Source organism: Bos indicus x Bos taurus, chromosome 5, assembly GCF_003369695.1.
Source record: "Bos indicus x Bos taurus breed Angus x Brahman F1 hybrid chromosome 5, Bos_hybrid_MaternalHap_v2.0, whole genome shotgun sequence".
NCBI lineage: Eukaryota > Metazoa > Chordata > Mammalia > Artiodactyla > Bovidae > Bos > Bos indicus x Bos taurus.
In genome coordinates this window covers 21,622,347-21,647,608 of record NC_040080.1, presented here as the reverse complement: position 1 = coordinate 21,647,608, position 25,262 = coordinate 21,622,347, and the positions used below count along the sequence as shown (strand labels likewise).

The 25,262-nt window shown below is 39.8% G+C and overlaps 1 protein-coding gene across 3 annotated transcripts in view; it reads right to left on the bottom strand.

The window, feature by feature from the left end:
• Positions 1-1,431: 1,431 nt before the first annotated feature.
• Positions 1,432-25,262, bottom strand: part of LOC113892484 (basic salivary proline-rich protein 1-like) — a 35,073-nt gene continuing 11,242 nt past the window's right edge. Inside the window, exons 1-3 of one of the 3 annotated variants that reach the window (XM_027541354.1) lie at positions 5,729-6,186; positions 2,995-3,455; positions 1,432-1,515 (exon numbers count right to left, since the gene is read on the bottom strand). In XM_027541354.1, coding sequence (XP_027397155.1) covers positions 3,013-3,455; positions 5,729-5,792 — 507 coding nt within the window. In that variant the 5' untranslated portion in view covers positions 5,793-6,186 and the 3' untranslated portion in view covers positions 1,432-1,515; positions 2,995-3,012. Of the gene's footprint in view, positions 1,516-2,361; positions 3,456-5,728; positions 6,187-20,805; positions 20,845-25,262 lie in introns of those variants that run through there. The other 2 variants (XM_027541353.1, XM_027541355.1) reach the window with 2 other exon arrangements.

Sequence of the window (25,262 nt, the reverse complement as noted above, 5' to 3'; positions counted from 1 at the left end):
TTCTACAAAGCTGATGCAACTTAAAATTTGGGATCCCCTATTTCACAGGCCTCTTTTAATGCCCTGGGAGAAGCCTGGGAATTTTGTATTAATCATTTTGTACTGTTTTTCTATTTACTGTACTAGTCATGTATTGATGTGAAAGTTGGTCTATAAAGAAGGCTGAGAATCAGAGAACTGATGCTCAAATTGTGGTGCTGGAGAAGACTCTTGAGAGTCCCTTGGACAGCAAGGAGATCAACCGTTGGATCCTAAAGGAAGTCAACTCTGAATATGCATTGGAAGGAGTGATGCTGAAGCTGAAGATCCAATATTTTGTCCACCTGTTGAGAAGAGCCAATACATTGGTAAAGATCCTGATGCTGGGAAAGATTGAAGGCAAAAGGAGAAGTGGGTGACAGAAGATGAAATGGCTAGCAAAACTGACTCGGTGGACATCAGTTAGAGCAAACTCTGGGAGATAGTGGAGGACAGAGAAGCCTGGTGTACTACAGTCTGTGGGGTCTCATAGAGTAAGATACTGCTTAGCAACTGTACAACAACTATTTACCTTACAGAGAGCAATCTAAATTATATAAGCTTTTGGCTCCTTAAAATCTGGCTCCTTCCCACATTCAGTTTTTTCATTTTTAATCTAGAGAAGGACATCCTCTTTCTCCCCATAACGTTAACTTGTTGATGTAAATGGTTTTCTTTATGTATGTTAACTCATTATATTCATCCTCTAGGGTAGATATTATTATTATCCTCACTGTATGGATGAGTAAACAAAGGCTCTGAGGCCTGAAGCAGCTTGCTAAGAGTCCAGAGCTAACATAAAGAGATAGGATTTAAACTCAAGTCTCAAGAACTCCAAATTCCTTTGGAGCATACCACTTCCTTTATGAAATATACTCAGGTTTTGTTAAAGAAAGGCCGGGGATCTAAGGAGGGAAAAAACTGAGAAATGTTTAAAAAAAATATGGAGGTGGGATATAGTAGACTCCAGAGAGTAAGGACATAGAACCACTCATTTCCCTAGCAATAGCATCAATTATTTCGGAAATTTTAAGAATTTCCATTCTGTGCAACTTCTTACATTTGAAATATTTTCCTTATTTCCATAACATTACTAGAGTCTTAGTTAAAAGTGTAAAGAAAATAAATATGGCCTAATGCCATAGAAACCATGGAGGGAGAGGAAGAGGAAGAGGTATATGGCTTATGAGTAATGGTTCTAGGGGGAAGGAGGAGGCAAAAGCAGGTTGAAAGGAGATACACACTCCTGTCCTCAAGCAAAGAACGAAGGAAAAATGTTTCCTAGGAAGGTGGCCCCAGAGGAAGCCATCTGGACCTATCGATGAGAACGGGTCTTTGATGCTCCTATGCTGGGTTCACAGCCCTCAAATTTCAGACTCACAAACACCCAGAATGAGACATGACACTTAGAAATTAGATGCTGATTGTTTTATTGATAAAGGGAAGATAGACTGCCTTCTTCCATGGCTTTCTGAAGGACACATATCTTCATATTTTCTGAAACAAAAAAAAGGGAAGTTCAGAGAGTATTGGAAACTGAGTTCATAGCCCTGCTGGTAACTGAAAGGAAGTTGATGAGAGCCCAACTTCTCACTTTCTCTTCTTCCTCCATGTCCTGTAATCTTCTAAATGTTCTTGTTTATGATTAGAATGCATGTAACAGACAGTGAGTTCTAAATTGTTGCTTGCAAGATTAAGAAAGTTTTTTCTTAGGCTGTTTGTCTCTAGGCTGCTATTTATAATGTTCAAACATACATTATATTTACAAAGATGGTTACTGCAGCATATCCTATAATAGCAAAAAACTGAGGTTAGCCTAAGTGTCCATTGATAGAGCTTTAGTTAAAGAAATCATGGCACAGTCAGACAAAGGAATAGAATACAGTTAAAATGAAAATAAAACCAGGAGCAAACAGATCCATATAGCTCTACAAAATGATATGGAATTTTTCTAAGAAATAAGTTATTTAACAAATGCTTACTAGACTTCTGGTAGTGATCAATTTATAATGTATATAAATGTCAAATCACTAAGTAGTACATCTGAAACTAGTATAATATTGTACATCAACTGTGTTTCAATAAAAATAAAAGATCCCCCAAAATATGTTATTTGAGATAAGAACTTATAGATATGTAAATAAAATAGTATAGCATTTGCAAATAAAAAGATAGCATATGTTTGTGTGTGTGTGTGTTAGTCACTCAGCTGTGTCTGACTCTTTGAAACCCCATGGACTGTAGCCCGCCTGGCTCCGCTGTCCATGGAATTCTCCAGCCAAGAATACTGGAGTGGGTTGCTATGCCCTTCTCCAGGGGATCTTCCTGATTCAGAGATCGAACCCAGGTCTCCCACATTGCAGGCAGATTCTTTACCATTTGAGCTACCTGGGAAGTCTAAATATTCCCAAGGGGATGTTCAAAGGAGCTAATTGTGGTGGCCTTTGGGGAAGGAAGTGGGAAGGTAGGATGTAATATGCTGTTAAGAATTACCTCATACTTTTGTCTTGTTTTCTTTTTTCTTACTTTGAGCATATATTAAATCAAAAGTCAATATTTTAAAAACTGGGTAACATTACAGGCATAAAAATTAAAGTATCATTTATCAGGCACATGGGACCTGAGAGGCCTGGCAGGTGGAAACTTGAGAAGGGAAGTCATTGAGCCTGAGGAGGAGGATAGGAGAGGACAAGGGAGAACACAGCTCTACTTTCTCATCACCAACCCACTCTACGACAGGTAGTCATCAGGGAAAAGGCAATCTATGGTCCATCTTTCTTAAAATCAGAATCACCTTGGATAGCATGTAATAAATACAAGGTCTTGCTACTTTATTCCAGAATATCTGAACAGAAATATTTAGACTGGAATCCAGGAGTAGGCAATTTCCACATATTTTCAGTTGATTCAATGACATAATAAAGTGTGAAACTTGTAGTAGTTAGGATCTTTATGGAAAGTGAGCTTGAGGCATACCTGTCATTGAATTCCAGATTACTGGGTTGGTGGGCCTTGGGGAGATCTTTGTGGTCCACGTCTTGGGGGTGGTGGTCTGTGATGTCTTTCAGGAGAAAGTGGGGGAGGATGGTGATGACAACGTTGCTTTGGTGGGGGTGGTCTCTGCGGAGGTTCACCATCTCGTGGAGGTGGTCTCTGCTGAGGTCCATCACCTTGTGGACGTGGTCTCTGCTGAGGTCCATCACCTTGTGGACGTGGTGTCTGCTGAGGTCCATCACCTTTTGGACGTGGTTTCTGCCGAGGTCCACCACCTTTTGGGGGTGGTCCTTGCTGAGGTTCACCATCTTGTGAGGCTGGACCTAGCTGAGATTCACCTTCTAGGTTTTCACCATTAGGAGGGGCTCCAGGTGGTGGTGTTTCAGGTCCCTCAGTAGATCTCTGAAAGTGCTCAGGGGAGCCCTGGTCCGGGTTTTCTGCATCTGTAGGATACAGCACAGGAATAGAAGAACTTGGTGATGGAAGGCACCCCTCTTATTTTGATCTCTGGTCACCTTATCAGACATTCCCTTTCTCCTAGGACCTGCTTGTGAACTACCAATTTCCCTCTTACCCTCAGCTTCATTTTGCAGGGTTCCTGTTCACTCACATACTAGTGATATTGAATAGTAATTCTGTGTTCTTGAGACAAATAGGTGTCCTCAATTTGGCAAAAATGAAGTTATTGGATATCTTAGAATTCTCAGAGGATGTTTCCAAAGACAAAAGAAAGCAAATGGATTATCAATGTCAGTTATGTTGCTGGTTATATTTTGGGTCAGTGATGTGAACTGACATCTGTGACTTCAAGTCTGGCCAGTTGAATGCATATGTGGAATTCACTTCTTCTAAGACCTGATAAGCAACAATAAAGAGAGATAGAGAGAAACATAAATAATGGTTTGCCTAAGAGTGACTAAATAACAGTGAGCAAAATTAATTACAGGGACAAAGGGACCCAGACTCCATTTCTTTACATTTCTTCTTAAACCATATATTTAGAGAGAGGAATATTAGGGAAGAAGGAACAAGTTGAGTGGTTGGTACTAAACAGTTATTTCTGGTCTGAGGGTATATAGGCAGAATTCTCCTGTGTCATCCGAGCTAATTGCTGTTGTTGTTTAATCGTATCTGACTCTTTTGCGACCCCATGGTCTTTCGGCTGCTAGGTTCTTCTGTCCATGGGATTTCCCAGGCAGGAACAATGGAATGGAATGGAATGGAGTTCTTTCTCCAAAGAATCTTCCCAACCAAGGGATTGAACCCTCGTCTCCTGTGTTGCAGCTAGATTCTTGACCTCTGAGCCACCTGGGAAGGGTTTCTAGCATTAATCAGTCCTTGACAAGACAAAGATGATAGTAGGACACCGGAAAAATGAAAAGTGGCTAATGGAAAAAAAAAAACAACAGTTGAATGAGAACTAATTAAGTCTTGCCATATATGGGGCAGGGAAGTCTTCGCTGATGCCTTCTAGGGAAAGAAGCAGAAGATGAAGTGTAAAGTAAGTTCAGGGCTCACAGCTGTTGTACAGGGAATGGGACTCTTCAACTACATCTCTATATCCCTGAAGTTAACTTGTCAGTCACTGTCTGTGATGCTATTGCAAAGGGAAGCAGACATGAAGCAATGGCAGGGTTGCTCCTGTGCTGAGGATCAATCACAAACTCTAAGAGAAAAGGCAGTTTTGTCCTCCCTGTGTGTGTGTAGCTTAGTTGTTCTGTCGTGTCTGACTCTTGCAACCCTATAGACTATAGCCTGCCAGGCTCCTCTGTCCTTGGGATTCTCCAGGCAGGAATACTCGAGTGGGTTGCCATTTCCTTCTCCAGGGGAATCTTCCTGAGCCTGGAACTGAACCTGGGTCTCTGGCCTTGCAGGCAGACTTTTTACTGACTGAGCTACAAGGGAAGCCTAGGATCCCTCAAACCATAATGCTAATTTAGGTGAAGTGCTGGGCTATTTCAATGTCATATTTTAGTGGACTTCTGCCCTCTCAATTCATGAAATCCTTTGCTTATATTGACTTATATCCTATGGGAATTCTAAGATATCCATTCATGAAATCCTTTACTTATATTTCTCAAGGTGGGGCAACCAGCAGTAAACAAGTGGATACAAGTTTGCCCATATTGGGAGCAATGTACTGAAATATTAAATATGGATGGGGGTAAAATGAGACCACTGGTTCCTGGGATCTCTGTATCTACATGGAGAGAGAGAGAGGGAGAGGGAGAGGGAGATGGGGGAGAGAGAGAGAGAGAGAGAGAGAGAGAGAGAGAGAGAGAGAGAGAGAGAGATTATCCTAGTCTCTTTCTCTGAAATAGCTCTGAATGGGCTTCACCTCCTCCATCCATCTGGCACCTCCTAACAGGGTCACCCTCATCTACAGCCTACTTTGATTACCATAACATCTTCACAAAGAAACATCTCTGTTCCAGTCTTTATTTTTTTCCAATGCATCCTTCATAACACATAGAGAGATCTTTGTTAAAAACTTACCTTGTCATTCCTCTGGTTAAAATTCTGGATTGGGTTGGAATTGCACTTTAAATAAAGTATGAGGCCTTGGTGTCAATGAGGATGTGAAGGGCTTTATCATTGTCTTAAGAACTCTGTACCTCATCTTTCATTTTTGCCCTCTCTTACCATCTTCCTCACTGCAGTGCCATCCCTTAAGCCCCAAGCAGAGTCTCAGCACTCTCCCCTTTCCTTCTCTTACCATCAAACAGGCTTTGAGCTGAGCTCAGGGCCAGCAAGGTCACTGAGAGCAGGATCAGCAGCATCTTGGAGGAAGCTCTGGAATGTTCTCAGTTCTGGGCTAGGAGAAACCAGGCAGCTTCCTTTATAAAGGGGACCAGAACAATGTTATCTTTTGAGTTTCACACTGGGCAGAACTTGTCGCTGTATAGACACGGTTAGAGTTGGGACTTAGCCCAACAGGATTGAGAGGTTAGGTGTTATCAGTGTGTCATTTCTTAAAGGTACAGGATGTGACTTGGGCAAAGATTTTGAAGGAAGGATATCCAAGCAATCAGAGCAGATTTTAGAATTGTTCTGTCATCATGTGATTTTCAGTCTGTTTAGTGGTCTGTTTCTCTGTTCTACCAAAGTGTTGTTCATATGTGTGGGGTATATTCAGTTCAGTACAGTTCAGTTCAGTCACTCAGTTGTGTCCGACTCTTTGCGACCCCATGAACCACAGCACGCAGGCCTCCCTGTCCATCACCAATTCCCGGAGTTTACCCAAACTCATGTTCATTGAGTCAGTGATGCCATCCAACCATCTCATCCTCTGTCATCCCCTTCTCCTCCTGCTCTGAATATTTCCCAGCTTCAGGGTCTTTTCAAATGAGTCAGCTCTTTGCATCAGTTGGCCAAAGTATTGGAGTTTCAGCTTCAACATCAGTCCTTCCAATAAATACCCAGGACTGATCTCCTTTAGGATGGACTGGTTGGATCTCCTTGCAGTCCAAGGGACTCTCAAGAGTCTTCTCCAACACCACAGCTCAAAAGCATCAATTCTTCAGCGCTCAGCTTTCTTTATAGTCCAACTCTCACATCCATACATGACTACTAGAAAAACCATAGCCTTGACTAGATGGACCTTTGTTGACAAAGTAATGTCTCTACTTTTTAATATGCCGTCTAGGTTGGCCATAACTTTCCTTCCAAGGAGTAAGTGTCTTTTAATTTCATAGCTGCAGTCACCATCTGCAGTGATTTTGGAGCTCCCCAAAATAAAGTCTGCCACTGTTTCCACTGTTTCCTCATCTATTTCCCATGAAGTGATGGGACCAGATGCCATGATATTAGTTTTCTGAACACTGAGTTTTAAGCCAACTTTTTCACTTTCCACTTTCACATTCATCAAGAGACTTTTTAGTTCTTCTTCACTTTCTGCCATAAGGGTGGTGTCATCTGCATATCTGAGGTTATTGATATTTCTCCCAGCAATCTTGATTCCAGCTTGTGCTTCTTCCAGCCCAGTGTTTCTCATGAATGGGGTATAGATGTATGTGTATTTGTGTGTGTGTGTGTGTGTGTTGGCAATGATCCTATTGCCCATAATGGAACTGATCAATACTTCTGGCTATTTTTATGGCTGAAGCACCATCATTCATGTATCCCCGTCTCTTATGTCTTCTCCGTTGGCAAGTGGATTCTGTACCACTAGCACCACCTGATATGTAGCAAAACATGTTTATGATAGAGATCATTTTGGTTTAACTTTGAGAAATACATGGAAAACTCATACTTGGACTCACATGCATGGCAGAAGGGTGGCTCTCAACCTACTCAAGCCCCCAACCATCATCCAAGATTCCCTGGCTCTAATTGGGAAACCTTTATGTTGTAGAAAAAAAAAAATGTAACTTAAGGCTTTCTATTCTTATTAAAATTCTTGAAAGTTGTATTTACTAAATGCAAATATAGATAGGAAATCCACCACAGAGTTTCTAGGACAGAGTCTAAGAGTGAAAGTCATTCAGTCATGTTTGATTCTTTCCAACCCCATGGATTATACAGTCCGTGAAATTCTCCAGTCTAGAATACTAGCATGGGTTGTCTTTCCCTTCTCCAGGGGATCTACCCAACCCAGGAATTGAACCCAGGTCTCCTGCAATGCAGATGGATTCTTTACCAGCTGAGCCACAGGGAAACCCAATAATACTGGAGTGGGTAGCCTATCCCTTCTCCAGGGGATCTTCCTGACCCAGGGCCTCCTGCAGAAGAAGTCAATAAATACATAGCTCCTAGATTGGGTCATGGATCATGTCATTTCATGTCTCTAAGAGTTCTTCCAAGCCACTTCCCTTTTCTAGGATCTTTTGTAAGATTCTGGTTAGGTTTTATTTTTTCTAGAAAGTATTTTTAACTCCCTACCCCCTGATAATTTAGTGATTGCAATTGTGTACTCCAGCAAGATAGTCTGATACCCGCTTTAAAGCCTCAACTGCATGTCATGAATCTTCTATTTTGCAATTAGTTTCTACACTAGAGTCTATTTTCTCATTTTGTTCTCCAACAAAGTATTTTTTCCGTGCAGTATTCTGCACTTATATCTCCCCATTATCTATCTGAATCTTATTTGTTGATATTTTATCTGGAATCAATTCTCCTTGTGTTGTTTTCCCTCTTATGTCTAGCTTTTTTCCTGTGCATTTTGGAGGAATTCCTGTATTTGATCATCTAAATCAGGCCTTTCTCCTCTTCACTATCCTGTTGCTTGTATTTCAGAAGTACTGTATTTCCAAATTAAAAAAAAATTATCTGCATTCTTCTTTTCAGTTGAGTATTCTATTATGTTGAATAGTTATCTGCTTGTCCTTTTATTTTAGAATGAGATTCATCAATATCATCACCTGCCACTTATTTCAGAACTAGTGTAGCATTTATATTGTTCAATTTTTGTGTGTGTGCTCAGTCACTTCAGTCATGTCTGACTCTTTTCGATCCTATGAACTGTAGCCCACCAAGCTCCTCTGTCCATGGGATTCTCCAGGCAAGAATACTGGAGTGGGTTGCCATGCCCTCCTCCAGGGGATCTTCCTCACCCAGGGATTGAACCTGCCTCTCTTATGTTTCCTGTACTGGCAGAAACAGGTTCATTTAACGCTCTGGCCACCTAGTGAAATTTTATGATGGTGTGCTTGGGGTATCTGAGGGAAAGCCATATACATAGTGAGCTGGAAATCCCACAGAACAGGTCCCTTGACCAGGGTGGATAGGTAGGTCCCTTGCTATGCATACAAGTCTGGGACTTTCTGATGGATTGCAGATAACATTACAGGAAGGCTTCCTGATAACTGGAGTTTTCTACAGATAACTGTGCCCTTGAAGGGTGGCTGGGCAGATTGGTTTCTTTTCCTGGCATAAAAAGGGATTTATTTCAGAATGGGGACTGTATCCACATTTGGCAATGTGGGAAAGCTATGTAGCTAGTTGATGAGGCACATGGTTTCAGCTGGGCTTCATGGGAGAAAAGGAGCAGTTTTCTGGGAAAAACAGGTCCTCTTACGGTATTGTGATGACTGTTTCTGGTTTCCTCAGACAACAATTTGGAAAGGAAAGGGGAGAAGATGAGTCCTGATTGGTGACTTTTGGTAGAACTTTCTGGTGGGAAAAAATCAGAGATAAGGAAGAGAAGGAAGTGGCAGTCAACTTGAGTAGGGGCTTGGAAGGAGTGGTCCTGCTCGAAGACAGGCTTCCCTTTGGTTGATGAGCTGTTCTGGGGCGGGGTAGGTAGAAGAGAGAGTGGATATTCCATGTCATTTTTTTCCAAACTGCCTTTATGTAGGTACTTCTAGCTTAATGCCATTAGCAGTGAGAACAATGTAAGCTTTTCTAGTTAGAGCTGGTAGAACAAATAAAATTTCCAAAAGTTCTTATTAAGACTTGCTAAAATTAAATGAAGTACATGTCTATTTTGAGAAGAATTAGAATATTTACTAATTTGAGGACATAAAGCTGAGGGTTCTATCACATTTGGTAGATACTGAAATCAAGTTTGGGAATACTCCAAGTTCAAAGATACAATCAACTGTTTGTGAAGTTCTCTATTAGATTTAAAAGTGAATTACTCAAGTAGCAGTTTATGCAAAATCTAGTGTCATCTAGTAGGTAAGAAAATAAAATCATACTCAACATTCATTAATAGAAGTATGGCGAGTAGAGTTGGAGTTATCATGAATCTGGCTCTGAAGGAATGTTGCTCAGATTTTCTTTTCTCCATCCATGATGTTTGTCAGTCTTTTTCAGATAAGTTTATGAATGGGCTTCGTGACATTGTAGAGATATACCAGGACAGATCCTCATCATTGTACGTGATTTGAAGATAGATGGAAATGCTCAGTGAAATCCAAATGTTTACTTTCTATTGATGTCAACAACCCCAATGTCAGGTTTCCTTTTAAATACCAGTTTTGTTATCCCCATTGTAAAAATGTCCTTCAACTCAGGAACTTTTCCCAACTTCGTAAGAAATGAGAGTGAATAGAAGTTATCAATGTACCACAACAGAATAAATATCAGAAACTGTATCCCTAGATGAAATGAAACAAGACAAAAAAACACACCAGAAGAGGAGGTATGTAAACCACCCACCAAAGATGAGGTTTAAGGTTGAAGGAAAGTAGAAACAATTAATTGCTTGGAGAAGCGTAAGTTCTTTAATCTTTGTTGAGACTTCCAAACAATCCTTCAAGTTTTATTCTAAGTGACAATCTGCCTTTTTTGATTTTACATTTTCTTCATTAGAAATGTATTGACTAATATCCTTTATCATGAACAACCCTTCCCTACTTGATTTTAAGGGAAATCTGTAAGGAATAAGTCTAGAATTTTAAGCTAAAACCTACGTGTTAAAAATTCAAGCAACATTTTATTTGTAAAACTTCATGGAATTCAATACTTTTACTACTAAACAAGATATTAGGCAAATAAGTGAAATAAATATTAAATTCAAGAAAACAGAAAAAGGGAACACAAAGACATAAACCCAATAGAAGAGACAAAAATATAAAGCTAAAGTCACAATGAAAACAGAATTTTATATGAATCCAAGACTGTTATTTGCAGTAAATAAATAAAACAGTAAGCTAAGTCAATTATAGAAGAACCCATGAGAGATTAAATGAAATCAGTTTAAAAATTTATGGCACAACTCTATGCCAACTGATTTTAAATTCTGAATAAAAAAGACTATCAATAAATATAAATGAATACAATTAAGTCAGGATTATATGAATAGACCAATATCAACAGATGATATTGAGAAAGTTATTAAAAAGTTGTGTGCTCTGCTATATTTAGTCATGTCCAACTCTTTGTGACCCTATGGACTGTAGCCTGCCAGGCTCCTCTGTCCACGGGGATTCTCCAGGCAAGAATGCTGGAGTGGGTTGCATGCCCTCCTTCAGGAGATCCTCCCAACCCAGGGATCGAACCCAGGTCTCCCGCTTGGCAGACAGATTCTTTACCATGTGAAACATCAGGGAAGCCCCAAAAGTATTAAAAATTACCCCTGTTAAAAAAGGACAGTTCAGGAACTCGCTGGTGGTCTGGTGGTTAGGAACCCACCTTTCAATGCAGAGGACGTGGGTGTGATCTCTGGTTGGGAAACTAGGATAGCACATACTGCAGGGCACCTGAGCTCACACCTTGAACTACTGAGCCTGGACACAACCAGAGAGACCATTCAGCACAACAAAGATCCTGCACGATGCAACGAAGATGCCATGTGCCATAGCTAAGCCCTGACACAGCTAAATCAGTAAGTAAAGTAGATATTTTTTAAATTGGCTGATCATTATTATTAGCCAATTAATTAATTAACTAAAAAAAGGACAGTTCAATATCATTTTAAATGTTAGTTCTTTTAAATCTACAGGAATAGACAACTGTGCTATTCACTCTACAACATAGAGAAAAAGGAAAATTCCACTTATTTTCATAAAGCTATCACTATTTTGACAATAAAATATTCTGTATAAGCAGAAATATCTAAGTAACAGTTCAGTTCAGTCGCTCATTCATGTCCAACTCTTTGTGACCCCATGAATTGCAGCACGCCAGGCCTCCCTGTGCATCACCAACTCCCGGAGTTCACTCAAACTCATGTCCATCGAATCAGAGATGCCATCCAGCCATCTCATCCTCTGTCGTCCCCTTCTCCTCCTGCCCCCAATCCCTCCCAGCATCAGAGTCTTTTTCCAATGAGTCAACTCTTCGCAGCAGGTGGCCAAAGTATTGGAGTTTCACCTTTAGCATCAGTCCTTCCAAAGGACACCCAAGACTGACCTCCTTTAGAATGGACTTGTTGGATCTCCTTGCAGACTAAGGGACTCTCAAGAGTCTTCTCCAACACCACAGTTCAAAAGCATCAATTCTTTGGCACTCAGCCTTCTTCACAGTCCAACTCTCACATCCATACATGACCACTGGAAAAACCATAGCCTTGACTAGATGGACCTTTGTTGGCAAAGTAATGTCTCTGCTTTTGAATATGCTATCTAGGTTGGTCATAACTTTACTTCCAAGGAGTAAGCATCTTTTAATTTCATGGCTGCAAACACCATCTGACGTGATTTTGGAGCCCCCCAAAATAAAGTCAGCCACTGATGTGAATATGATCACTGATGTGATGTGATGGGATCAGATGCCATGATCTGGCTTTTTAGTTCCTCTTCACTTTCTGCCGTAAGATTGGTGTCATGTGCATATCTGAGGTTATTGATATTTCTCCCGGCAATCTTGATTCCAGCTTGTGCTTCTTCCAGCCCAGTGTTTCTTATGAAGTAACAGTTACATAACAAAAAATGAACAAATATATACGCTTATAAATTCCTTTAAGTTTTTTTAAAGTAACAAAAACATTGAGAACAATCTTGCTGCTCTTCAATCATTTAATGTAACCACGAAAATCATTGTCATGAGGAAAGCCCCCCATGGTCCAGTGGTTGGGGGTGGGAGGGGCTACTCAGGTGGCCCTAGAAGTAAAGAACTCGCCTGCTAATGCAGGAGATGCAAGAGACTCGGTTCAATCCCTGGATGGGGAAGATCTCCTGGAGAAGGAAATGGCAACCCACTCCAGTGTTCTTGCCTGGAGAATCCCACGTTCAGAGGAGCCTGGCAGGCTACAGTCTATGGGATTGCAAAGAGTAGGACATGATTGAGCAACTGAGCATGTGCGTGCACACACACACACACACACACACACACACCAGTGGTTAGGGCTCAGCAGAGGGCCTGGGTTCTATCCCTAGTTAGGGAACTAAGATCCCACAAGCCAAGTGGTGTAGCTATATATATACATATGTATGTATATATATACACATACTTAGTCACTCAGTCGTGACTTAGGGAACTAAGATCCCACAAGCCAAGTGGTGTGGCTGTATATATATATGTATGTATACATATGTATATATATACACATACTTAGTTATTCAGTCGTGTTCCATTCTTTGTGACCCCATGGACTGTAGCCCACCAGGCTCCTCTGTCTCTAGGCAAGAATACTGAAGTGGGTTGCCATCCCTCCTCCAGGGGATCATCCCAACTCAGGGATCGAACCCAGTTCTCCTGCATTGCAGGCAGATTCTTTACTGTCTGAGCCACTAGGGAAGCCCAAGAATACTAGAGTGGGTAGCTGATCCCTTCTCCAGGGGAACTTCCCAACCTAGGAGTGGAACCAGGTCTTCTGCATTGCAAGCAGATTCTTTACCAGCTGAGCTACCAGGGAAGCCCATATGAATATATATATATATATATATATCTCTTTGTCATGAGATTTGATCAAGAAAATGAAATAGAACACATATATTTACATTTCCTTTTGACCCAAATTCTCTGAAATGATAGAAAATACTTTCAAAAAAATGATTTCATAACATTTATGAAAATTAACAGCATTAACTGAAAATATTAACAGAGATCATTAGCTGAGACTATTAACTGAGAAGTAGAAATTTATAAAGACTTCCTGAAGGTAACATAAGCTGTAGATTAATGGAGAGAAGTGGAAGGAAACCCTCAGAGTTAAAAGTACATGCAAGAGGAGACAGTTAAGGAGGTGAGAATGGCTCAGTATTGAAGTTGAGTGGATATCAGGAGTAGGAGGTGGCCTTCAAGGAAATGTTGCAATGGTTAATTGAGATAACCTGCATTGAGAGCCCACATCTTAACACTCTGCCTCTCCTAACAATACTAAAGAGAGAACTCTAGTGCACTCATCTCTTGGTTAAAACACTGAATGTTTTTTCTGTTCTAACATCTAACAGTCAGCAAAGTCTCTAGACATCTAAGATTATAGGTCTAGAGAAAATTGTAGCTGTTTGCAGACAATGATCATAAATTTTGGGGAAAATGGTCTGAAACAAGCACATAATAGATATACAGAAATGAGTGTGAAAATGCAATAGTCATTTTTCCTTTAGTGATAATCAAGGATGGTACATGACAACCTGAAAGGACACTTAACCAATTTTTTTAGTAATCCTGAGAAGATAGTGAGTGTTGTCAGAAGATTTGGGAAGGGAACTGAAGCCTTGACAGAGTTTCCTAAAGAGATTCATTTCCTAGTAATTTATAGGAAAGAATCAATAAAGAGAAGGGCATGGATAATAATTTTTAAAGACTCATATCTCAGATTTTGGGGCTTCCCTAGTGGCTCAGTGGTAAAGGATCTGCTTGACAGTTCAGGAGATGAGGGTTCAATCCCTGGGTCAGGACGATCCCCTGGGGAAAGAAATGGTAATTCACTCCAGTATTCTTGCCTGAGAAATCCCATAGACAGAGGAGCCTGGCAGCCTACTGTCCATGGGGTCAAAAAAGAGTCAGGAACGACTTAGCGACAGAACAACAGCAACAACATCTCAGAGTATAAATTTCCTGAATGATGGAATCTCTTACAAGAAATGCTCAATCTTGCTATTGAATTGAGAACAGAGGTAATGGTTGTTTCTCAAGCTTGGACATGCCTGCTTAAATGTTGCAGAAGATCAGGGGAAAGTAATTCTGCCAACGATGGTCACAGTCAGCCATGAGAAACAAGAGTGTTCCAAAGCATGACCTTTCCTTGTTGGGGAAAGATGGTGTTACACCTTGGAAGACTGCAGATTATCAAATAGCCAAGGCCAAGAGAAATGAATGTCTGATCCCATGCCTTAAGTGTCCTAGATATTGAGATTGTTAATGGCCTCAAATTAAATCATATGACAACTGTGATATCTTTGGAGCCTATTAAAAAACAGATAGCAAAGACTGTTCTTTTAAAATAAGCAATGAGGTGGACATTTCAGTCATTCTGACTCTTTTGTCATTGCCCTGTTCTCTACTCAAAGAAATATTATACAACATTAGATGTTACCATATGAATTTCACCTTGCAAGGAAGTCTTTTAAAAATAATGTCTGAGATAAAAAAAAAATAATGTCTGAGAATATATGAATTCTTGACTTACTAAAAAAGTTAGGGAAACCATGGATAATGAATATTGTCACATTACATAAGCAGCCTCAGAATAACAATTTTAATACTACCACCAGCTGCACAACTTTTGACAATATTAAATTTTATTTATTTATTTTTTTGCATATGCTCTCTCCATTTCCCTATCCTATTTTTAATTGGGTTTCCCATTTAACTGGATTGACAGATCATGTAGCCATTATTTTCTCTCTTTTAACTTTCATTTGTTTTAGTTCTAAAAGTAACTGTATGTTTTATGCTCTACCAATATTTATATTGATTTTTCCTAGGCATTTTGGTTGTCTGAGACTCATTCTCCAGTAAATTCATTAAGAAAGACTCATAAGAACAACAGTCTGTTTATACACTTTTACTGGAGTGTTATTTTTTCATATAGAAACATCACACTTGCTTTCTCTCCACATCTTCAATAGGTTACTCCACTTTCTTTTATCAAAGAGTGTTACTGTGAAGAACTCTTAGAAAAATCTATTTTTATTCCTGTTGTAAGTCATTAGCAGTTTTTTATAGATGTCCAAGGAATTTTCTCTTTTTATTTAAAGTCCAATTATCATATTAAGACATGGCTTCATGTTAGTTGTTCTGGGTCAGTATTCTCAGTTGGCAAATTTGTTCTTTCAACTTCTAATTTAAGCTGTGGTACATATACACAATGCAATATTACTCAGCCATTAAAAAGAATACATTTGAATCAGTTCTAATGAGGTGGATGAAACTGGAGCCTATTATACAGAGTGAGGTAAGCCAGAAAGAAAAATACCAATACAGTATACTAATGCATATATATGGAATTTAGAAAGATGGTAATGATAACCCTATATGGGAGACAGCAAAAGAGACACAGATGTGTAGAACAGTCTTTTGGACTCTGTAGGAGAAGGAGGTGGGGGATGATTTGGGAGAATGGCATTTAAACATGTGTAATATCATATAAGAAATGAATTGCCAGTCCAGGTTCGATGCACGATACAGGAAGCTTGAAGCTGGTGCACTGGGATGACCCAGAGGGATGGTATGGGGAGGGAGGTGGGAGGGGGGTTCAGGATTGGGAACACGTGTACACCCGTGGCGGATTCATGTTGATGTATGGCAAAACCAATACAATATTGTAAAGTAATTAGCCTCTAATTAAAATAAATTAATTAAAAAAAACTTTTAAAAAGAAATTTCAGAAACATTTCTTGAGTTAGTGTTTTTAGAATGTATTCTATTACCTTGCTGTATTTTCCTTCTTTAAGGCCTCCTAGTAACTGCAGGTTGGCTCTTCTTTGGCTAGTTCTCAATAATTTTTACTTTCTCTAAAATCCCTTTTTTAATTAATTAATCTCTTCATTCCTTTTGATTTTAAGTTTTTTTTTTTTTTTTCCTTTTCAGCTCTTATTTCTTTTAGGCGCTTTTGTCATATGCATTATTTTCATTTTCTTTCTATTTCAGACTTTGACTAGGAAGTGTTTGATTTTTTTTTTTCCTTTTATTTCTAATCCTTCCCTGAGTCCTGTTATCTCATTTCTATTAGAAGGTTCTGGAGTTTTTGTTTTTTATTGTATCTTTTCTGTGTTCATCTTTTTGAAGTATTTTCATTATCCCTAGGGATGTTATTCTTTTTATTATTCTCATTTTTCCTCATTAAAATTTTGTAGGAGATTTGACTTACATTCTTTAGCGTTAAAAATTGGTACATGAAATCACTTTTATATATACTTAAACTTTTATAGGGAAGCATGGGTCAGATAGACAACTTTCCTATCTTCACAAAGCTTAACTCTTCTCATGTTATTGAAAATTGTAGAGGCTTCCCTGTTGGCTCAGTAGTAAAGAACCTGCCTGCCAATGAAGGAGACATGGGTTCCATCCCTGGTCCAGGAAAATCCCACATGTCATGGAGCAACTAAGCTCATGAACCACAACTACTGAGCCTGTGCTCTAGAGCCTGGGAACTGCAACTCTTGAGCCCACAGCCACACCTACTGAAGCCCAGGAGCCTTGAGCCCATGCTCTGCAACAAGAGAAGCCCGCACACTGCAAATAGAGAAAAGAAGACCCAGCACAGCCAAAATCAATCAGTCAATAACATCAAATACCATGTATTGAAATCTAACACAAAAATCATTTTAAAAATTGTAATGGTTTGTTTTGTGACATTTCCTGGCCATGTTCTTATCCTACATTTTTGTCTGGATTGTCTCTCTTTGTCTGTTTTATCTCTATTCTGCTCAATTTTGATTACTTTGGCAGTTTCTGCTCACTGTAGGGCTCTGTTTGTAAGGGAGCTGTAGGGGTGTTTGTGACAGCAGCTTCCACCCCTTCAGGCCTCATATGGGACCCTCACACTCAGCTGTACCTGAAGTGGGCAAAATCCCTGTTTCAGCTGCTTTTCTTATACTGGTCCTCTACTCATTTTGGTGATTACTGGCTGGATGTTTTGGACATCTTAGTCTGATCAGAAGTAGCTTTTAGGGACTTCCCTGGTGACCAAGGGGCTATGACTCCGAGCTCCCAGTGCAGGAGCCCGGTTTGATCACTGGTCAGAGAACTGATCCTGCCCACATGCCACAACTCAAGACCCTGCATGCTGCAACTAAAGATCCTGCTGCAGTGAAGATTTTTGCCTGCCACAACCAAGACCTGGCACAGCCAAAGAAAAAAATAAAAAATAATTTTTAAGCACCTTTTGTTTTCTTGTTTCTCAGTCGGTTTTTATGCAAGACTTTTAAAAAATTCAAAGAGAGAGTCACTAATATTTGCAGTTTGGGGAAGTGATCCCTTAAAAAATCATATTATTAATTTATTTCTCAGGAATATTCTAAGTGTCAGGACCTAGTGGCTCAGATGGTAAAGAATCTGCCAACAATGAAGGAGCCCCCCAGTTCAATTCCTGGGTCTAGAAGTTATGCTGGAGAGGGTTTACCTACCCACTCCAGTATTCTTGGGCTTCCCTTATGGCTCAGCTGGTAAAGAATCCAACTACAAGACGGGAGACCTTGGTTCGATTTCTGGGTTGGGAAGATCCCCTGGAGGAGGTCATGGCAACCCACTCCAGTATTCTTGCCTGAAGAATCCCCATGGACAGAGGAGCCTGGCTGGCTACAGTCCACGGGGTCACAAGTAGTCGGACATAAATGAGCAACTAAGCACAGCACAGGAATACAGAAGTGAGCAAAATAGAGAAAACTCCTGCTCTCATGGGATTTGCCTTTTAGGGGCAAGAAGGACAACAGACAAAACCAAAACCAATCTAATCTATGTTTGATAGTAATAAGTGCTAAGGAGGGAAAAACACTGGGGAAGGAGGAGATGGTTGATCAGGTTGGGTAGACATGGGAGGCCTCAGGGAACTTTTGCAGAAAGACGTGGTACTTAGCAGTGAAACATGTGGATTTCAGGCAGAGGGACCATCCCTCAAGACTGTGAAGCTGGAGGAGCCTGGAGTGTTGGAGGAACAGTTGGAGGGCAGCGCAACAATAAAAGTGTGAGTATGGGGCAGATCTTCCAGCTATGAGGGGCTGGGTGCAGGTGTAGGCAGATCGTGTAGGGTCTTGTCACCAGTGAAGACTTCAGATCTACTTCATTCAGACTTTAGCCTGCACCCTGTGTCACCTGGATATCAGGGTTTCCCCTTCCCACCGGAGATCCCTGAGCCTCAGCTGCCTGTGCCTGAAGAACCTATCACTTCCGAAGTTGTCAAAAATTACTTCCCTCCACCTCCTGATCTTGGAGTAATGAAGGCGTCCGACTGTGGGTCCCTGGCTAGAGAACCCATGGATGACCAGTTAGGAATAATCAGTGTAGGATTTGGCTTCATGCACCACTTGAAGGTTATAGGACCTTGGTCAGATCACTTTCTTTGATGAACCTCAGTGTCTTTGTTTGAAAAATGGAAATAATAGAATATATAACATAACACTGGTGTAAAGAATAAATGAAATAACATCATACTCAGCATATAATGCAGGCTGAATAAATGTTAGCTTTGTTATTTTATTTTTTTAAATATAAATTTATTTATTTTAATTGGAGGCTAATTACTTTACAATATTGTATTGGTTTTGCCATACATCAACATTAATCTGCCACGGGTATACACGTGTTCCCCATACTGAACCGCCCTCCCACCTCCCTCCCCGTACCATCCCTCTGGGTCATCCCAGTGCACCAGCCCAAAGCATCCTGTATCATGCATTGAACCTGGACTGGCGATTCATTTCATATATATTATACATGTTTCAGTGCCATTTAAAATAAAATTTGATTATGTATTCAATCTATGAATTTTCTTCTCTATGGCTTCTGATTTTATTGCATGCTTGTAACAAGACTTTCTGGTCTAAGATATCTATATATTTTTAATGTATTATATGTACATAATTTATCTACATGCAATTTATCTGTATATATTTAATTTTTCTTCCAGTATGCTTTAGAATAGTTTGCTTTGAAATTTAAAACCTACTATTGGACAGCTTCTATGTTACAGAAACATATCAATCTATGGATATATGTTTATGTATAACAGATTCACTTTGCTGTACACCTGAAACTAACACAGCATTGTAGATCAATTATACCCCAATCAAAAAATATATATCAATCTAACTTCAATTTTGAGTACATGACTGGTGATTTGTTACTCTGCTTAATTATTTATCTTTTTCCTACTGACTAGGGAATTCACTTTTATCATATAAGTTCTTACATATTCTTCCATCTGTACTTTCCATTCTTGTATTGTTGGTTTACTCTATCAAAGCCAAATTTTTCCGTTTACCGCATACTTGTCATCTTTCAATGTGTGACTAGCATTTGTGCTTCCATTGATTTTATGTTTCAGACTTTTTCCTGCTACTCTTATTTAGTTTTTCAGTTGAACATCATGATAATTTAAAAATATCTTTAATAAAAACAATGTATTGCTATTATATTTCTCAATTGATTTGGGCCTAACATCTTTACAATGTTTAGTCTTTTTAAAAAGAAACAAGGCAAGTCACTTTATTAATTAAGAACTTGCCCCACATGTAGACTTTTAAAGTATTGTTACAAATCAATTCTGTAAATTCTTAACTAATTCCTGGATATTTTTGGTAGTTTTGATTGTTGCTGTAGTGTGTGTATTTTTTTAAAATTGTATTTTGAAACTTATCATTGGCATATAAACAAAGTATCTTTAGGTATTTTTAAAACATCCACTCAGGATCCCTAAAGAAGACATTTCCAATCCATCTGGAGGGAATAACCCTGGCTCTAATATTTTGGGGGATTGGGAGGAAAAGAGGTTTCTGTTTCAACTTTGAGGACATTAACACTGAATGAATCTGCAGTTTTCAGAACTCTTTCTCTGTCTTTAGTGTGTCCAATCCCCAGTCCAGACAAGTGACCTCTCCAGAGAAGGAAAGTCTGGTTGCAAAGGGAGGGCTAGCTGCACAGCTGTGTGGAAACCTGAAGGGGCTTTCCAAATCAAATTACCCCAATGTGTCTTTCAACCAATCAGTTTCTGACCTCACCTTCATCCTCATCATATTTTATAATACAAATCGGGTTGCTTCTCAGCTTTCCTTATAGCTGGTTTTCTACATTTTTCATTTGCTAAATCACAGCCCTTACTACATCTTTGTCTGTTTTATTGCCTCCAAATTTTGTCTCACTTACAATTTGCTTTATCACTATGGTTTGTAGCTTAAAAAGCATTGTCTCCTGACTTATTACCTTAAGTTGGGTTAGATGGTAAAGAATCTATCTGCAACGCATGAGACCTGGGTTTGAAACCAGGGTCGAGAAGATCCCCTGGAGAAGAGAACGGTAACTTACTGCAGTATTCTTGCTTCCATCAAGTGTGGAGCCGGTAGGCTACAGTCCATGGGGTCACAAAGAGCTGGACACAATTGAGCACCTAGAACAAGTAGGGTTGTAGTAAGGAGCTGTTATAGAAAGCATGAATTCAAATTGCTTTCTCCCAAAACCAATCTCCCTAGTATGCTACAACTTCTCTGCCTTTTTTCTCCATTATATGTGCTTCTGATTGTAAATTTAAAAATTTAAATTTATCTCCTATTTTGTTAATATGTAAATAGTCAGGAAAGCACATCAAATTAAATGCCATTTTTTAATGCTCAAAATTCTCCAAGCCAGGCTTCAGCAATACGTGAATCGTGAACTTCCAGATGTTCAAGCTGGTTTTAGAAAAGGCAGAGAAACCAGAGATCAAATTGCCAACATCCACTGGATCATCAAAAAAGCAAGAGAGTTCCAGAAAAACATCTATTTCTGCTTTATTGACTATGCCAAAGCCTTTGACTGTGTGGATCACAAGAAACTGTGGAAAATTCTGAAAGAGATGAGAATACCAGACCACCTGACCTGCCTCTTGAGAAATCTATATGCAGGTCAGGAAGCAACAGTTAGAACTGGACATGGAACAACAGACTGGTTCCAAATAGGAAAAGGAGTTAGTCAAGGCTGTATATTGTCACCCTGCTTCTTTAACTTATATGCAGAGTACATCATGAGAAACGCTGGGCTGGAAGAAGCACAAGCTGGAATCAAGATTGCCGGGAGAAATATCAATAACCTCAGATATGCAGATGACACCACCCTTATGGCAGAAAGTGAAGAGGAACTAAAAAGCCTCTTGATGAAAGTTGAAGAGGAGAGTGAAAAAGTTGGCTTAAAGCTCAACATTCAGAAAGCTAAGTTCATGGCATCTGGTCCCATCACTTCATGGAAAATAGATGGGGAAACAGTGGAAACAGTGGCTGACTTTATTTTTGGGGGCTCCAAAATCACTGCAGATGGTGACTGCAGCCATGAAATTAAAAGATGCTTGCTCCTTGGAAGAAAAGTTATGACCAACCTAGACAGCATATTCAAAAGCAGAGACATTACTTTGCCAACCAAGTTCCATCTAGTCAAACCTATGGTTTTTCCAGTAGTCATGTATGGATGTGAGAGTTGGACTATAAAGAAAGCTGAGCCAAGAATAATTGATGCTTTTAAACTATGGTGTTGGAGAAGATTATTGAGAGTCCCTTGGACTGCAAGGAGATCCACCAGTCCATCCTAAAGGAGATCAGTCCTGGGTGTTCAATGGAGGGACTGATGTTGAAGCTGAAACTCCAATACTTTGACCACCTGAGGCAAAGAACTGACTCATTTGAAAAGACCCTGATGCTGGGAAAGATTCAGGGCAGGAGGAGAAGGGGACAACAGAGGATGAGATGGTTGGATGGCATTACCGACTCAAAGGATGTGAGTTTGGATGGCATTACCGACTCAATGGACATGAGTTTGGATAGGCTCTGGGAGTTGGTGATGGACAGGGATGCCTGGTGTTCTGTGGTTCACGGGGTCGCAAAGAGTCGGACACAACTGAGCGACTGAACTGAGACAAGTAAAATAATTAAACAGTGAAGACACTGATTAGACAGAGCAAGAGCCCAGTAGATGTCAGCTCTTATTTGTATTCTTACTGCTTTCATGGGGATAATTGTATTCAGATCATGCAGTGAAATTACATCAGCAACCCTAATGACTTTCCTATACTTTACTGCTGCCTCTATGTACAATGGAGATATAAAATAAGCTTTAGTTTTGTGGAGGACTTAAGGTAGAGGGCATCACAGTATTGGGTGTGGAGGGATGAGAGTTGAGTGTCCTTACTACAAACAATAAAAGGCTGATTTTAGAGAATTTAAAAACTGTAATACAATGAACTAAAAGTCAGTCCACTTTTTATGATCTTCATGCACTTATAATTCAGCAATAAAATACTCCTTTCATGCGAGCTGATAGCTCAGTTGGTAAAGAATCTGCCTGCAATACAGGAGACCCCGGTTCAATTCCTGGGTCAGGAAGGTCACTGGAGAAGGGGTAGGATATCCACTCTAGTATTCTTGGGCTTCTCTTGTGGCTCAGCTGGTAAAAAATCCGCCTACAGTGTGGGAGACCTGGGTTTGATCCCTGGGTTGGGAAGATTCTCTGGAGATGGGAAAAGCTACCTACTCCAGTATTCTGGCCTGGAGAGAATTTCATGGACTGCGGAGTCCGTGGGGTCGCAAAGAGTCGGACACAACTGAGTGACTAACACACTTTATGGGAGCAGATAGTTCCCATCCTCTTCTTATGTGGCATGCACATACAGGGTATATGAGATATTTACCTGTAGCTATTACTGGATAGAAGCTTTAAAATGTGACAACCATTATAATTAATGATGTAAAGTAATTTTTCCTCATACTCTTAAGATATTGCTTTTATACATGGGAAAGCATTTTAATGATAATAATGATTAAGTATTATTTTCAGGACTTCAGGCTGAAATATTATGCTTAGAACTGACAGAATATGGTTTTCTTTATATGAGCCTTTGAACCATACCCAGTACTGTGCCTTGTACCTGGTAGGCATTTGATCTAAATTTTCAAAATAAATTTGTATTTCCTTGCTGCTACTGCTAAGTCACTTCAGTCGTGTCCGACTCTGTGCGACCCCATAGATGGCAGCCCACCAGGCTCCCCTGTCCCTGGGATTCTCCAGGCAAGAACACTGGAGTGGGTTGCCATTTCCTTCTCCAATGCATGAAAGTGAAGTCGCTCAGTTGTATCCGACTCTTCATGACCCCATGGACTGCACCCTACCAGGCTCCTCCATCCATGGGATTTTCCAGGCAAGAGTACTGGAGTGGGGTGCCATTGCCTTCTCCAATGTATTTCCTTAAACCCAGATAAACACTGGAAAATATTTATCTGAATAACTCATGGTAAACATATACACTGCTTCAATTCATAAACCACTTCCAAAGTATTCTGAATCTTTTGCACATTCCTTATTAATGGTGAGACCATAAGGTTGTAGCTGGCAGGTGTTCTGAATACCACTGGTGATAATCTTGGATCTGGTACAGTTCAAAGAAAGTTCCAGTTTTCAGTGAGACAGAGGTGTCTGAGATTAGATCCTCAATGGTCATTTTACACCCTTGGTGTATGCTTGAACTGTGATTACTCCATTCTCATTTTGATTTGTCATCAAAATGAAATACAAGAGAATTGTATTCTCTTCTAACTGGACCTTTTAAATGACCTTCTAATTGGAAGGTCACTGTGAGTGAAACCCAGTTTTCTGTTGATCAGATTCTTGTTAACCTGAAGTCTGTTCACTTAGGATTTCTCACATCTTGCGTTCCTTGTCAGTTAACCCTCTGTGGAGAAAACAGCAGACATCTGGCTCAAAGGACAGAGGCCAACGAGAGACCATGAGCATTTTGATTGCTTTCTCTTCTTTTTCTTTTATTTGGAAATTTTTCTAACATCTTTAGCTACTTTACAATCAAGAGAAACATAGCTGTGCTAGGTGGTTATTTATCCCTCAGCTTAGCCATTTATTCTGATGTGGGGAATGAAAAGAAATGATCAAAATGGAGATAATATAAATGATAGAGGATAATCAAAGAAGTAGAAAAAATATTCCTGAGTGGAAAGAAAGACTGATTTTCAATTCAAAAGGACTACTGAGCCCTCGATAAGCACACTGAAAAAATAAACAAACATACTTTTTCACGCATCCTAGCAAATGTACTATGTTCCAAAGATAAAGAGAAAAACCACACATGCTTCTGGATGAAAACAAAGGTTGCCTACCAAGGGAAGATAGCTGGATGGTCTCCAGTTGGAAGACAAGGAAGTAGTATTTACAGATCTCCAAAGAGAAAGAGTTGTGACCTTTATGTTGTCAGCGACGCTATTGCTCTAGTGTGAAGGTAAAACCAAGTCCTTTATGGAAATGCCAGGATCCAGAAATACCACACATGCAATTTTTTGAAAAAAACAGAGCTAATCAAAATAAAAGTGTTAGGAAAAGAGGCCTCAGATCTAGCATAACATTTAACACATGTTTATGGGTGTGCTAAGTCACTGCAGTCGTGTCTGACTCTGTGATTCAATGGACCATAGCCCGTCAGGCTCCACTGTCCGCGAATTCTCCAGGCAAGAATACTGGAGTGGGTTACCATTTCCTCTCCATGGTAGGAACACAGTAGGCATTCAATAAATATTTGCTGATATGAATGAATAGATTTTTATTTCAGTGGTTTTTATGAGGCTAGGTAATGGTAAATAAAAGGTAAAATGATTAGTACTACCTTTGAAAATGTATCTGTTTCTGTGTTCACTGGAACAATATGAGAGCAGAAAGATAAAAGTGAACGGTCATTATTTGGCATATTATAAATTTTGATCTCAGTGGGGACAGTGTGTTGGTTAAAGGGTATGTTC